Source organism: Mya arenaria, chromosome 11 (genome assembly GCF_026914265.1).
Source record: "Mya arenaria isolate MELC-2E11 chromosome 11, ASM2691426v1".
Lineage (NCBI taxonomy): Eukaryota > Metazoa > Mollusca > Bivalvia > Myida > Myidae > Mya > Mya arenaria.
This window is the reverse complement of record NC_069132.1, coordinates 46,556,494-46,572,706: the sequence shown is the minus strand read 5'-3', so window position 1 is coordinate 46,572,706 and position 16,213 is coordinate 46,556,494. Positions and strand designations below refer to the sequence as shown.

Here is a 16,213-nt window from a genome sequence, read left to right as displayed (position 1 = left end):
TCTTCAAGGAAATACAAGACTGTGGTTGTGATATGTAGTCTCTTCAAGGAAATACAAGACTATGGTTGTGGTATGTAGTCTCTTCAAGGAAATACAAGACTATGGTTGTGATATGTAGTCTCTTCAAGGAAATACAAGACTGTGGTTGTGGTATGTAGTCTCTTCAAGGAAATACAAGACTATGGTTGTGGTATGTAGTCTCTTCAAGGAAATACAAGACTATGGTTGTGGTATGTAGTCTCTTCAAGGAAATACAAGACTATGGTTGTGGTATGTAGTCTCTTCAAGGAAATACAAGACTATGGTTGTGGTATGTAGTCTCTTCAAGGAAATACAAGACTATGGTTGTGGTATGTAGTCTCTTCAAGGGAATACAAGACTATGGTTGTGATATGTAGTCTCTTCAAGGAAATACAAGACTGTGGTTGTGGTATGTAGTCTCTTCAAGGAAATACAAGACTGTGGTTGTTGTATGTAGTCTCTTCAAGGAAATACAAGACTGTGGTTGTGGTATGTAGTCTCTTCAAGGAAATACAAGACTGTGGTTGTGGTATGTAGTCTCTTCAAGGAAATACAAGACTGTGGTTGTGATATGTAGTCTCTTCAAGGAAATACAAGACTATGGTTGTGATATGTAGTCTCTTCAAGGAAATACAAGACTATGGTTGTGGTATGTAGTCTCTTCAAGGAAATACAAGACTATGGTTGTGATATGTAGTCTCTTCAAGGAAATACAAGACTATGGTTGTGATATGTAGTCTCTTCAAGGAAATACAAGACTGTGGTTGTGATATGTAGTCTCTTCAAGGAAATACAAGACTGTGGTTGTGATATGTAGTCTCTTCAAGGAAATACAAGACTATGGTTGTGGTATGTAGTCTCTTCAAGGAAATACAAGACTGTGGTTGTGGTATGTAGTCTCTTTAAGGAAATACAAGACTGTGGTTGTGATATGTAGTCTCTTCAAGGAAATACAAGACTGTGGTTGTGATATGTAGTCTCTTCAAGGAAATACAAGACTATGGTTGTGGTATGTAGTCTCTTCAAGGAAATACAAGACTGTGGTTGTGGTATGTAGTCTCTTCAAGGAAATACAAGACTATGGTTGTGGTATGTAGTCTCTTCAAGGAAATACAAGACTATGGTTGTGGTATGTAGTCTCTTCAAGGAAATACAAGTCTATGGTTGTGGTATGTAGTCTCTTCAAGGAAATACAAGACTGTGGTTGTGGTATGTAGTCTCTTCAAGGAAATACAAGACTATGGTTGTGATATGTAGTCTCTTCAAGGAAATACAAGACTGTGGTTGTGATATGTAGTCTCTTCAAGGAAATACAAGTCTATGGTTGTGGTATGTAGTCTCTTCAAGGAAATACAAGTCTATGGTTGTGGTATGTAGTCTCTTCAAGGAAATACAAGACTGTGGTTGTGATATGTAGTCTCTTCAAGGAAATACAAGACTGTGGTTGTGATATGTAGTCTCTTCAAGGAAATACAAGACTGTGGTTGTGGTATGTAGTCTCTTCAAGGAAATACAAGTCTATGGTTGTGATATGTAGTCTCTTCAAGGAAATACAAGACTGTGGTTGTGGTATGTAGTCTCTTCAAGGAAATACAAGACTGTGGTTGTGGTATGTAGTCTCTTCAAGGAAATACAAGACTGTGGTTGTGATATGTAGTCTCTTCAAGGAAATACAAGACTGTGGTTGTGGTATGTAGTCTCTTCAAGGAAATACAAGACTGTGGTTGTGGTATGTAGTCTCTTCAAGGAAATACAAGACTATGGTTGTGATATGTAGTCTCTTCAAGGAAATACAAGACTATGGTTGTGGTATGTTGTCTCTTCAAGGAAATACAAGACTGTGGTTGTGGTATGTAGTCTCTTCAAGGAAATACAAGACTATGGTTGTGGTATGTAGTCTCTTCAAGGAAATACAAGACTATGGTTGTGATATGTAGTCTCTTCAAGGAAATACAAGACTGTGGTTGTGATATGTAGTCTCTTCAAGGAAATACAAGACTATGGTTGTGGTATGTAGTCTCTTCAAGGAAATACAAGACTGTGGTTGTGATATGTAGTCTCTTCAAGGGAATTCCAGACTGGGGTTGTGATGTGTAGTATCTTCCAGAAAATACGAGACTGGGGTTATGAAATGTTGTCTCTTCAAGGGAATTAAGAGACTGGGATTGCGATATGTAGTCTTTTCAAGGAAATACAAGACTGTGGTTGTGATATGTAGTCTCTTCAAGGGAATTCCAGACTGGGGTTGTGATGTGTAGTATCTTCCAGAAAATACGAGACTGGGGTTATGAAATGTTGTCTCTTCAAGGGAATTAAGAGACTGGGATTGCGATATGTAGTCTTTTCAAGGAAATATGAGACTAGGGTTGTGATATGTAGTCTCTTCAAGGGAATTCCAGACTGGGGTTGTGATGTGTAGTATCTTCCAGAAAATACGAGACTGGGGTTATGAAATGTTGTCTCTTCAAGGGAATTAAGAGACTGGGATTGCGATATGTAGTCTTTTCAAGGAAATATGAGACTAGGGTTGTGATATGTAGTCTCTTCAAGGAAATAAGAGGATTATGAGAATTGATACAAAGTTCAAGTAAATTAAAATCCAACTATAAAAGATATCATTTGTCTAGCCACTTTACCAGAAATGTTATCATTGTATTATATTAATTAGATATCACTGTAGCCTTTGTTGTGTTTGGTATATTTTGCAAAGCCATTTTTATTTCATTCAAACTGCGATTTTGAGATTTCTACATCATAAAACCAAGCCATTTTTTCTGGAATTTTTAGAAAGATGACTCATTACTGTCAAAATCAAAATGCTCATGTACCGATGATACACCTTGAGGTTTATATTTATGTCAACAGTTTATATGTCTTAAACAGCTCGAAATTAACCCATATTGAAAAACAGAATCATTTATTAAAAAAATGAATAATTGTTATGGATATATATCATGTTAACTCTCAATATTTGATATTATACACATGGTAAATCCATGTTGCAAATCAATAATCATGGATACTAGGTGTGCATCAATGATTAATCAACTATATTTGATCATCCCACTGGCACTTGTCATGAGAAATAATCTTCTAATTCTTCTACTTTTAGGTCTCAATTTTAGTTTCAAGCAAGGAACCAATGTCCTGGTGACAGGAGCCAGTGGCTGTGGGAAAAGTTCCCTCTTACGGGTCATCAATGGTATATGGCCAGAACTCAGAGGTAGGGACGCTGACAGTATGGTAGAAGAGCAGATGTATGATTATATAAATTTAAGATGCCTGATGGGGTGATAATAAATCTCTCAACATTCGTCAGAGGCAAACTACATGTACATTATCATAGTTTGAATGACACTAACAACGAAAGTCTCAACTGACTCTTATTCAATATTGTGACCACATTTTTGTTCGCAATTGTTGTTTTCATTAGTATTTGGTCATTCAATACCTTTTATATGTCATTCCACACCAAACAATTATCATATATCATGATTCTACTTTGATTTATAGGTTTTATTACTTGTTGAAAATAGCCTATAGCCTGTTCGTTAGATGTTTACAAATACCTAATTGCAGCCTACTTAAGAATTTTTTCCTTGCGTTGTTCACCATTTTTTTTACATACAGAAGTACAGAAATACCAAACACGATGAACTGACTGTTTAAGATTAGCTTGAACTGTTCACAAGGTCATTCAACACCAACTGATTTGCAGTAAAATTTTCACTTAAGTGTTTGTTCTCAAATGTCAACACCTACAGAGAGGTATAAAGAAAGTGGCAAAGTGCTAAAAAACAAGACAATTATCGCAACAGTTTGTACTATTGGTATGTTGAACTGCTTAAAGGCAGTGTGACTTTTTCGCATCTTTTCATACCACTGACAAAAATAGTTTGACAGTACACAGCTATGCTTCTTTATATGCATGTTTAATTATTGTTTTATACAAAATAATACTGAATAATTTAATTCGTAAAATAATTTTAATTTAAAATAATAAGCGTTTTATGATACACCATATCTCGATCTTCAACTGTTGTTTTAACCCGTTTAAACTTGATGGAGATGACACGGTTGACATCCCTTTCTAGATAAATCTAAACACACTAGTTTTTGCACCATTTATTTCTCTGAAGAGCCAATTTTGGCCTGAAAAAAATGTCAAGAGCTTGTTACTGGTTGTAAGATGCAGGCATTCTTTTACATCAAAATCTGAGGGAAAAACTGTGCGTCTTATAACCAGTCATTTATGGTAAATGATGTTTCATCTTAAAAGATATAGGAGATATCAACGAATTCAAATATTTTATATAACAAGCTTTTTGAAAAGTGTTCACTAAAACTAGGACAGTGTTCACTTAAAATGCCAATCGTAACAACTCGGCCATCTCCGGCAAGCTTCGAGATAGACCTCGTAAATAGTAGTAAGGATATACAAAAGTGTGATGCGGCTGCCGGCGATTAACACCGCTTTCAATCCGCGTAAAGAAGGCCCATTGTAACAACAAGGAAATGGACTGTGTTAAATTAAATGTGCTTGTTTAAGAGAAAATATTTATTGTAACCTCAAAAAATGTTCGTTTTATGAATATTTAGATGTTTCCTTATAAATGAAGCACTCTGTTTCCTCTAGAAAAATCATGAGCACACAGAAAATGTACTTGACAGTCATTGAAATGATCATACAGTTCATGGCATGCATGAATCATTACATCGGATTAAATGCATGCATGGACTAAATGTCAACATTTTCTCAACAGTTATAGGAATACCCTATGAAATGTAAGTTTTAATTCATACTTTGCAGTGTTATTTTTCACACTATGCCTTGCCATTAAAACAACATTACTATTCTGTAAAATCATTGATTGCATTGTGCAGACTTTTGTGGGTTGTGGTAGGATGGGTGTGAGCTTGGCACCCAGTCAGTTTTACCAGCTGAAATCTAAGCATGCCTTTACTTCAGCATTATTGGGTTTGGGCTGCAGATTTTTTTTTTGTTTAAACAGTTCTGTGGGGTTGGGGTGGGGCGGTGACTATCCACGCAGTAAGCTCAATTGTTAGAGTACCAATACAACGTTCATGTGGATATGCACCAGACAATTGTAACCACGGCCTCCCCAGGTCTGGGAAATAGTGGGGACTTTGACTTTCAGTACAGCCAACCCCGGCTAAAATCCCAACCCTGCGCGGACAATCCAATGGCAAAATCCCTGCCAATTGCCCCCACACCCCAGGAACTCTAAGTAAGGCCCATTCCCCTCTATATTTTAAGCGAAGATAAAACCACCACATTCAACCAGCACTGCAGGGCCACCTGATAGGTAAAAAGGTCCATTTCCCCTGGTTAACCCTAGTATTCCCCCAGACCTGGGGTGGGGTGGGGAGGGGGTTACAATTGACTGGTGCACTAAGTTGACAGATCTTGTCTTAAAATTGTATTTGTTCAAGGCAGATCATGCTTCACTTTACCTCCTAGGCTGTGGATTAAACCCACTCATTAGAAGTTTCCTTACACATTATACTTGTCTAAATCTATAATTATTAGTCTCAATATCTTTGAGTAAATTGTCATTTTTTATTAAAAACAACAACACCAAAAGAGTAACTGATAAGATACTCAACTGATTTATTTTTTTGTAAATAAAAGCCTTAAACAAATATTTAGCCAGGTTAATAAGCTTTTCAGCAATGTATACCAGACTTTTTTTAATAATACTTAATCTATTTTGAATAATTAGCCTTTTGATCACTCTTCACCAAATGACTCTTTTATGTCCAACTCCATAAAATGCAAACAAGTATAATTGCAGTTTGGATCAACATGTCTCTTAATTTTATTTTTAATATTAGTCAAGTAATAACAGAGCCATGTGTATGCAATCCAATGTAAAACTAATGATAAATTAGGTTATGCTCCCATTTTTACTTTCATTTCTGTGCCAAGCCCTTTTAAGTGCATTGAGTCTTTAGGGAGACTTCACAATATTTCTGGCGCTTAATCCCCATATATGGCTTTAAGTTGCCATACAAATTTAAGTCTTTATTACAAAATATACTGTATGTCTCCACTTTAACCATAAACACACAATGAGAGGACTATTTAAAGCATTACCATGTGTCAGAATTATAGATCTTTCTTTACATTTTATTTGTCTAATTGTATTACCGGTCTCTATAGCAATATCCTTGTGCCTCTTTGAGTACTTGGCTTGACAGTTTGGTTTTTAATACATTGTTTTGAATGTTTTATTTGTACACAACAATGATGATGATGATGATGATGATGATGATGATGATGATGATGATGATGATGATGATGATGATGATGATGATGATGATGACACTATGCTATGCCAAACCCTCAACATATTTTCTTCAAACAAAAAAGGACAGTCATTCAGAATAACTTTTATTACATCATTTGAGAAAATAAACTCATACAATCAACAAAATAAACATGCATCTGTAAATTCACAAGTCATGTTATGTGTTCGTTAAATTCAACTTAATAAAGAAAATAAATATTGGTTGCAGTAAACAATGCTCATCACTTCTAATAAACATTCCAACAAACTGAAAAATAAATCAACACAAATGGAAAAACTGTTTGGAAGTCAGCTAGTATCTTATTTTATGCCTTATCAGATTGCTATACAAGCTGGAAGCTTACAAAATCGCTCTTAAGTCTGTTGCCTAATAAGAAACAAGTATGGACATCCTTTTCCTGAGGTCAAGAGAAAGTATCTTGGAGGTCTTGAACTCACAACCTTGAATGTGGGGCTTATCCTCTAGACCACTTTCATCTTTTCACATTTTAAAGAGCCCAGTTTACAATATGGCATTTGCAAGGATGTGCCCTATTAACAGATTTTCTGAAGTCTTAAAAATTGAACTGAACAAAATAGTTCTCCTTTATTTGGTCTGCCGATGCCATCTTTTTGTAGTTATCTTCCCTTCATAATATAGGAAAACCACTTAAAGCGTATATAAATCCTTTACCATTTTACCCTTTTAAAATATATGTTCGGATTTATTTAATAATCACGGACCAACAGATGACTTTTATCTTCAACTTCACATCAGTATATCAGACATCAAATATTTAAGATGACAAGATGTTCCACTGAACGCTTTTTTTCTATCTTGCACTCATTTTTCCAAGGAAGGCGTTGCAGTTGTGTTAAGATGATTGCCATGCATTGCAGGTCAATCCTCATACAATGGCATTTTTGATTGCATTCGGATTCCAGTGCCTGAAATAGAAAACAGAAAATACAACAATAATAGGAATTATATTTTCAGATCAATTATTTTAAAAGCCTGTACAACAACAGAAAAGTATTCACAAAACATTAAGTGTAACACTAATTTAAAGCTGCATCCTCACAGTTTTACTGTTCTGACACCTTTTTTTATTTTTGTCTTTAAACGAGCCAATTGGCAATTATTGTGCAAATGTATGGAAACCAGTGATATTAGACTGCTGACATAATATCAGATCACAGTTTTTCATATACAAGTTTGAAAATTTGGTAAAAATTCCTCCAACTAGTCTATAAGGTCACACATAATAGAACAGATTTCAATTGTTTGGGAAATATTTTTTTGCTATTGCTTCAAGCCATATAATTAATTATATGTGTAAATTTAATTTAATTACTCCTTTGGGCTTTTGAAGAATGACCAAGAAGAACTGTCAATCTGTGAGAGAGCAGCTTTTAGCTCTGGACTACTGGTTAATTAAAAAATATGAAATGAAATTGTTATCATGTTTAAATTCATCTACAATGTTGATATTTTAATACTGTCAATCCTTGTTGGTTAATTGTACAAACATGCAGGTACTTTTGGGCTTAAACCAATAGGATACTTGACTGTTAAATTATTGTCCGAATTTCGAAAATAGCACAACCATTACCTCATCTGCCTTTTTTCATTAGAACATGAATCAGAGTCAGCTGCACCCCTGGTACCATACTCTTCTCTGAAATGACAATAAGATTAAAATTTAAATGTCTGCATTTCATTGGCACAGTAAAAATGTCAGCATTTTTCAATGTTTCTGCATCACCACCACTGTTGGATATCAAAGAATTTAGTCTTGAAAGAAATGTGTGCTGGTTTATGCGTTCAAACTCATTTTGTTAAACCAAAAACATTTCTAATTAGTTTCTCATTAGGGCTCTTTTAAAACTATTTTTATATTTTATTAAAATACAATAAGTATAAAAATAACACTTACACACAAATAAGTGGTAAAAGTTCGCTTCTCATTCTGTCTTTGGACTAACATATCTCTTGGTTGTTTAAACATCTTGGTCGGCCATGATGGACTATTTTCTTACGACCCGTATCATATCCGAGGCCATATCTTAATACTAGCCGAGGAGTTCCGATTGTTAAAATGCCTTTAACTTCCAGGCAGTGTCGTTCAAAATATGCAGTTAAAGCCTCATTTGCTGTTGTTCCTTCCACAAAAGCCCTACTTCACTGACGGATCATTGAGACAACAGGTATAACAATGTGATGTGTATGTCACATTTATAAGCAACATATCAGCTACAACAAGCAGAAACATAGCTTTGAACACAAAGCTTATAGTTCAATATAGTAACAGGTAGTTTGGGGCATCCTATGATGTTATTTGAATCTTTCAGGTGGTCATTTTTTCAAAATTTAGAGGTGAAGTAAGGGAGGGGAACACGCGCAGAAATGTGAGGTAGGGAAACACCCACAAATATGGGGTAGGGAAACACACACACAGATATGTGGGGTAGGGAAACACACACACAGAAATGTGGGGTAGGGAAACACACACACAGAAGTGTGGGGTAGGGAAACACACACACAGATATGTGGGGTAGGGAAACACACACACAGAAATGTGGGGTAGGGAAACACACACACAGATATGTGGGGTAGGGAAACACACACACAGAAATGTGGGTAAGGGAAACACACACACAGAAGTGTGGGGTATGGAAACACACACACTGAAATGTGGGATAGGGAAAAACACACACTTAAGTGTGGGGTAGGGAAACACACACACAGAAGTGTGGGATAGGGAAACACACACAGAAATGTGGGGTAGGGAAACGCACACACAGAAGTGTGGTATAGGGAAACACACACAGAAATGCGGGTTATGGAAACAAACACGGAACTGTGAGTTATGGAAACACACATAAATGGGGGTCAGGGAAACACACACAGAAATGTGGGGTAGGGAAACACACACAAATATGGGGTAGGGTAACACACAGAAATGTGGGGAGGGAAACACACACACAGAAATGTGGGGTAGGGAAACACACACACAGAAGTGTGGGGTAGGGAAACACACACACACACAGAAACGTGGGTTAGGGAAACACACACACAGAAATGTGGGATAGGGAAACACACACACAGATATGTGGGGTAGGGAAACACACACACAGATATGTGGGGTAGGGAAACACACACACAGAAGTAGGGAAACACACACACAGAAGTGTGGGGTAGGGAAACACACACACATAAGTGTGGGGTAGGGAAACACACACAGAAGTGTGGGGTAGGGAAACACACACACAGAGGTGTGGGGTAGGGAAACACACACACAGAAGTGTGGGGTAGGGAAACACACACACAGAAGTGTGGGGTAGGGAAACACACAGAAGTGTGGGGTAGGGAAACACACACACAGAAGTATGGAGTAGGGAAACGCACACACAGAAGTGTGGGGTAGGGAAACACACACACAGAAGTGTGGGATAGGGAAACACACACAGAAATTTGGAGTATGGAAACAAACACGGAACTGTGAGTTATGGAAACACACATAAATGGGGGTCAGGGAAACACACACAGAAATGTGGGATAGGGAAACACACACAGAAATGTCGGGTAGGGAAAAACACACAGAAATGTCGGGAGGAAAACACACAGAAATGTGGGGAGGGAAACACACACAGAAATGTGGGATAGGGAAACACACACAGAAATGTGGGATAGGGAAACACACACAGAAATGTGGGATAGGGAAACACACACAGAAATGTGGGGTAAGGAAACACACACAGAAATGTGGGATAGGGAAATACACACAGAAATGTCGGGTAGGATAAAACACACAGAAATGTCGGGTAGGGAAAACACACAGAAATGTGGGGAGGGAAACACACACAGAAATGTGGGATAGGGAAACACACACAGAAATGTGGGGTAAGGAAACACACACAGAAATGTGGGATAGGGAAATACACACAGAAATGTGGAGTAGGGAAACACACACCTAAATGTGGGAAGGGAAACACACAAGGAAATGTGGGATAGGGAAACACACACAGAAATGTGGGATAGGGAAACACACACAGAAATGTGGAGTAGGGAAACACACACAGAAATGTGGGGAGGGAAACACACACAGACATGTGGGATAGGGAAACACACACGGAAATGTGGGATAGGGAATCACACACAGAAATGTGGAGTAGGGAAACACACACAGAAATGTGGGGAGGGAAACACACACAGAAATGTGGGGAGGGAAAGACACAAAGAAATGTGGGATCGGGAACCACACACAGAAATGTGGGATAGGGAAATACACACAGAAATGTGGGTTAGGGAAATACACACAGAAATGTGGGGTAGGGAAATATACACAGAAATGTGGGGATGGGAAACACAAACAGAAGTGTGGGGAGGAAAACACACACAAAAATGTGGGGAGGGAAGCCCACCAAGAAATGAGGGTAGGGAAACACATACAAAAATGCTGGGAAGGAAACACACACAGAAATGTGAGGAAGGAAACACCAAACAAACTGTTATTTGTAGTCTAGTGGTTTGTTTTTCAATTTTGATGTCTGCTTGGCAGTTTCAAGCTTCTGCATGACAACCGTAACAAAACCTTCACAATCAACAGTCATGACTCTTTTAATAAAAATAACGACATTAAATCTATAAACTCATTAGTGAGCGACTCATTTCCAACTAATACCTTTCAGACAACTGAGATAAATGGATGACCTATGCGTTTCAATGATTAATATACCATGGAATGATCAGTTACGGTATTACCTTAAAAAATCTTTCTCGATGAAACTCACCAAATGGATTTTGTTTCAGATTATTTTTCCATTTAGCGAGTTTGACACATCCCACAAATTCTGTAAGTATTTTAAGATTTTTTGTTTTAAATATGACGTAAAATGATCAACTTATTTAAATTACCATAGATGTATTGTGTAACAAATTGGAAATAATTTGCAATTATTTTTGGTACACATGTTCAACACCTTAATTTTTTGGCTTTGGTTACTACCAATTTTTAAAGGCCCCTGTTCATAGAAGAAATTTGCCAAACACAGTTTCCACACTATAACACATGAAAGGGTAGACAGATTTAAATAAGTTTTGGGACATTTGTGTAACACCATAAAATAGAGGTCCATTACAATCCATTATTTTAGTGAGTTATGGCCCCTTTCCAACTCATATTTTGCTAAATCATTGGTGTCCGTAGGATTACTCATAAATAATCTTTGGTACATGGTTTTAACAACCCTTTTATGCCCAGAAAAAAGGCAGCTCAGCCAAAGAATTGCTTAGATGTGCTTCATTTTTATTCACAACAATCTGTGATTATTTTTAAATGGAAATAGTTACTATTCCTATGTCCAGACAGAGTGTATGGGTGTTAGTCACTCCTGTGACAGCTCTATTGAAGTATGGTTATTTCAAATTCTGATCTATTAAATTTTACGAAGTGTAATAACAAAAAGATATGTTTGCTATCTAAATAAGGTCATTCATTTCCATTAAGCGAAGAAGAACAACTTTTTAACTCTTAAGTAATTGCTCAAACACATTTCGTTCACTTAACCTGATATTGTTTTATATGTTGATCAATCATTAATATCCACATCAATTATAAGAGACTTTGCAACAAGGTAAAACAAATAACATTTTGAACCATGCTTGGCTCTTTATAACGGCAAGAAATGAACAACCAACATTAGTGATGAAACGATTATCGAGTACAATTGATAAATCGTTGCTGACAATGCTATGTCGGCGACAATCGATAGTGGTTGTCCAAAATCGATGTCGCTTATGTTACTTCCGGTTAATACGTATTTTTTGTTTTGTGTTAAAAGTTGAGTAAATGTAATTTTTTCTTTCAGGTAAATTCTCGTTGAGTTAATTTAAACAAGAGATGTCACTCTCTTACACAAATGCGGTGAATGTAAACACTTTTGCTTAAAAACTTACAGTCTCTCCCAAAATTACAAGTTAATCTTAATTGTTTATATATTTCATAAAACATTCTTCAATAACCTGTCTCTATGATGAAGTGGGTCCGGTCTTTCCTGTACATACCGGGGATCCCGGCTCGATGCATTCTGTTTTTAAAACCATTTTTGGTTTGTAATTAACTAAATTACTTTTTTGTTGAAAGTTCTATGAAAGAAAGATGTTCTTATGAAATAATAAATTTAACAGGTTCACAAAAAAATTTACATGGATCAAATATTATGATAACTTACATGTTCCAGTGTGTATCATTTAACAGTATAATGTGCAATTATTAAGTATGTGTTGTGTTGTAATGTTTTTTTTCGTTTAGTCTTTAAAAGACAGAAAGGGGTTATGGAAATTAATTTTCTGTTGCAAAAAGCATGTCTGTAGCATCACAATATTGAATCCAGGTTTAACCATTTAAATGCTCGTGGTACTGTGTATAAATAATGTATTCCTTACTGATATTATGAATTTTCGATTATTGTTCGATAGTAAATCGAAATGCTTGGTCCAATTAGATTCGATTATCGATAGCAAATGGAGTCCGATTTTCAAACACTAACCAACATAATAAACTAAATTTCTAAGAAATGAATTAGAATTTTAATAAGTTTTAGAAGTAGCATTATAAGAAATTTGGAACCATCTTGTCAATGAGTGTACAACAAAATATTGTAAAACTTGTAATTAATTCTAAGCCAGTGTCAGAGGTCAATTAAAGTTTCCATTTGCAAATTAGAATAAATGTAGTAAAGCCTTTTCACCCAACCTATTTGTTTTAAAATATATCAAGTTACAACCAAGACTAAAATTTGATGGTACAGCACACAGGTTGATAAGTTGGCACAATTGAACAACATATTTAAAGCAAGGCTTGATCACACAGGTGTTGAGGATGAAGAAATCCATGAGATTCTGTCCATCTGTGATCTCAGCCACATCTGCACCCGGGTGAAAGACCTTGACACACAAGTGGATTGGAACTGGTAAGTTGACCGGTGGTGTAGGTAGAGGTCAGGGCACACAAGCAAATTCCATGGGAAATTCTTAGGAGATTTGCAATCCTGCCCTCTAGCATTGACTAAACATGAACAAACAAAATAATGTAATTTTTAGCTCACCTGAGCACGAAGTGCTCAAGTCGTCAACAATTTGAATGGATGAGTTTGATATTGGGTCATCTGGGGTTAAAAACTAGGTCACCAGGTCAGATTAAAGGAAAAGCTTGTTAACACTATAGAGGTCACATTTATGAATTTATCTTCAGGAAACTTGGTCAGAATGTTAATATTAATACTCTCTAGGTAAGGTTCGATTCTGGGTCATGTGCGGTCAAAACCTAGGTCACCAGGTCAACTTGAAGGAAAATCTTGTTAACACTCTAGAGGTCTCATTTATGACTGTATATTCATGAAAGTTGGTCAGAATGTAAATATTAATAATCTTTAAGTCAAGTTTAAATCTTGGTCATGTGCGGTCTAAAACTAGGTCACCAGGTCAACTCATAGGAAAAGCTTGTTAGCACTCTAGAGGACACATTTATGACTGTATCATTGGGAATCTTGGTCAGAATGTTTATATTGATTACCTCTAGGCCAAATTCGAATCTGGGCCATGTGCAGTCAAAAACAAGGTCACCAGGTTAAATTTAAGAAAAAGCTTGTTAACACTCTAGAGGTCACATTTATAACTGTATCTTAATGACAGTTGGTCAGAATGTTTATATTAGTATTCTCTAAGTCAAGTTTAAATCTAGGTCAATTGTGGTCAAAAACTAGGTCATTAGGTCAAATCATAGGAAAAGCTTGTTAGCACTCTAGAGGTGACATTTATGACTGTATGTTCATGAAACTTAGTCAGAATGTTTATATTGATTAGCTCTAGGCCAAGTTTTAATCTGGATCATATGCGGTCAAAAACTATGTCACCAGGTCAAATTTAAGGAAAAGCTTGTTTACATTCGAGAGGTCACATTTATAAATGTTTCTTTATGAAAGTTGGTCAGAATGTTTTTATTAATAATCTCTTAAGTCAAGTTTAAATCTGGGTCATGTGCGGTCAAAATCTAGGTCATTAGGTCAAATCATAGGAAAAGCTGGTTAGCACTCTAGAGGTGACATTTATGACTGTATGTCCATGAAACTTAGTCAGAATGTTTATGTTGATTAGCTCTAGGCCAAGTTTGAATCTGGGTCATGTGCGGTCAAAAACTAGGTCAGCAGGTCAAATAATAGGAAAAGTATTTTAACACTCTAGAGGCCACATTTATGACCATATGTTCGTGGACCTTGATCAGAATGTTATTGTTGATGATCTTTATTGGATCATGTGAGCGATTCAGGGCCTTTAGGGCTCTCTTGTTTCTTGTATTTACAGTTAAAATAATTATTCACAATTAAAAATTAGTAAAATCTTCTGCAGCTGATAATATCCTATATCAGGGCACCTACTAACTCCGTAACGTATATGTCACATTGACCAGGGCTTCTAAAAACCGGCATTTGCCGGTCTGGACTGATTTTGACCAAGCCAGACCGATTTCAGTTTCAAAAAAATCTGTCTGAAATTTTCTCATTTATTTTTATAATTTCAGTCCAAAATGATTAAGTCAGTAAAAATTGTAATACACAAACATTCTTGGGTCATGCACACTTAAAATTACCCCCAATAAAAGTGTCCATTAGACCAATGTGACCAGCTGCATTTTCCGCTACGCTGAACACTTGATATCTGTTAATTAGCAGACGCTTGCAATCGGTCCAATCACGTGTAGTGGAAGGACCACAGAAGACACAATTTAACAAATTATGTGTTAATAATGTGCTTGCAGCTATCCTGATTAGGTGTTAAAATCGGTCCATATTATCACATAGCAATCTGCTATGTGGTCAATCATTAAATGATATATCCGTTTGTTGATTACCAAACTGTTAAATTTGAATTGTAATAAGAAATAGCCTTGCTGGTTAAAAACTGTTTTAAAGATAAATAAAATGATCATTGTTAATCTGTGAAAGCATTAAAATTCTGAATTAATTAACCTAGTCTTATAGCATATCAACAGCAACACGCTTGATTAACTATATAGAGTTTTAAAGCTGAGTGCGCCACTTACATTACTCACACTGTAATAATAAATCATAATACTGTATCACTTTTTGTTGTCTGACGGCTTCCCTCCAGCTGCAGTTAATTATGATCGCAACGTTTCTTGTAAGAAATGCTGCAGAACTCCTTTGAAATTAAGTTTGTATCAATTACTATCTAATTTGGCTATTATGGTTCTAGAGCCCTCTTACAAATTGCCACATCGCAAAAAAATATTGACAGGATCTCCATCGCGAAAATGTGTGACATTTCTATATAATCGGACTTTTGAACAGGTTTATTTTTTGGAGGGGGGGGGGGGGGGGGATTATTATTTTATTTTATTTTAAATCAGTTGGGGGGGGGGGGGGGGGTCGCCTGGTCCGGACCGAATTAGGTTCCAAACTTGTAGAAGCCCTCACTCTGACAACCTGTTAACATTGATGAAGATGCCAACACTATCTGGGAAATGTTGCATTTATTCATCGGAAAATAGATGCCGTTTTGGTACGATAAATTATAAAGATTCAATATGGAAATTTTTTTTATGGGGTCACCATGTTACCAGTACTGGACCATTGGCATTGTTTAATTCATGTTGGAGGCTGCATTATTCAAACCTGTCATGTTCCTGTCATATGCCTATGTAAATGTTTCTTCATTTGTTTTCAGGTATGATGTGTTGTCACCAGGTGAGATGGAGAGGCTTTCCTTTGCTAGGCTCTTCTACCACAAACCCAGGTTTGCAGGTAAGGGTTTAAACACTGTTAACGCCAAACCCATTGTTTTTTTACTATATCGGTTA

General features: G+C 36.4%; 1 protein-coding gene across 3 annotated transcripts in view; it reads left to right on the top strand.

Annotated features, from left to right (window-relative positions):
- The window catches only part of LOC128208039 (lysosomal cobalamin transporter ABCD4-like), a 97,561-nt gene that overhangs the window by 74,192 nt on the left and 7,156 nt on the right, over window positions 1-16,213 (top strand). For all 3 annotated transcript variants that reach the window (XM_052911336.1, XM_052911335.1, XM_052911338.1), the window contains 5 exons: window positions 3,134-3,244; window positions 8,449-8,540; window positions 11,146-11,188; window positions 13,208-13,307; window positions 16,081-16,157. In XM_052911336.1, the coding sequence (XP_052767296.1) occupies window positions 3,134-3,244; window positions 8,449-8,540; window positions 11,146-11,188; window positions 13,208-13,307; window positions 16,081-16,157 (423 nt within the window). The remainder of the gene's footprint in view (window positions 1-3,133; window positions 3,245-8,448; window positions 8,541-11,145; window positions 11,189-13,207; window positions 13,308-16,080; window positions 16,158-16,213) is intronic.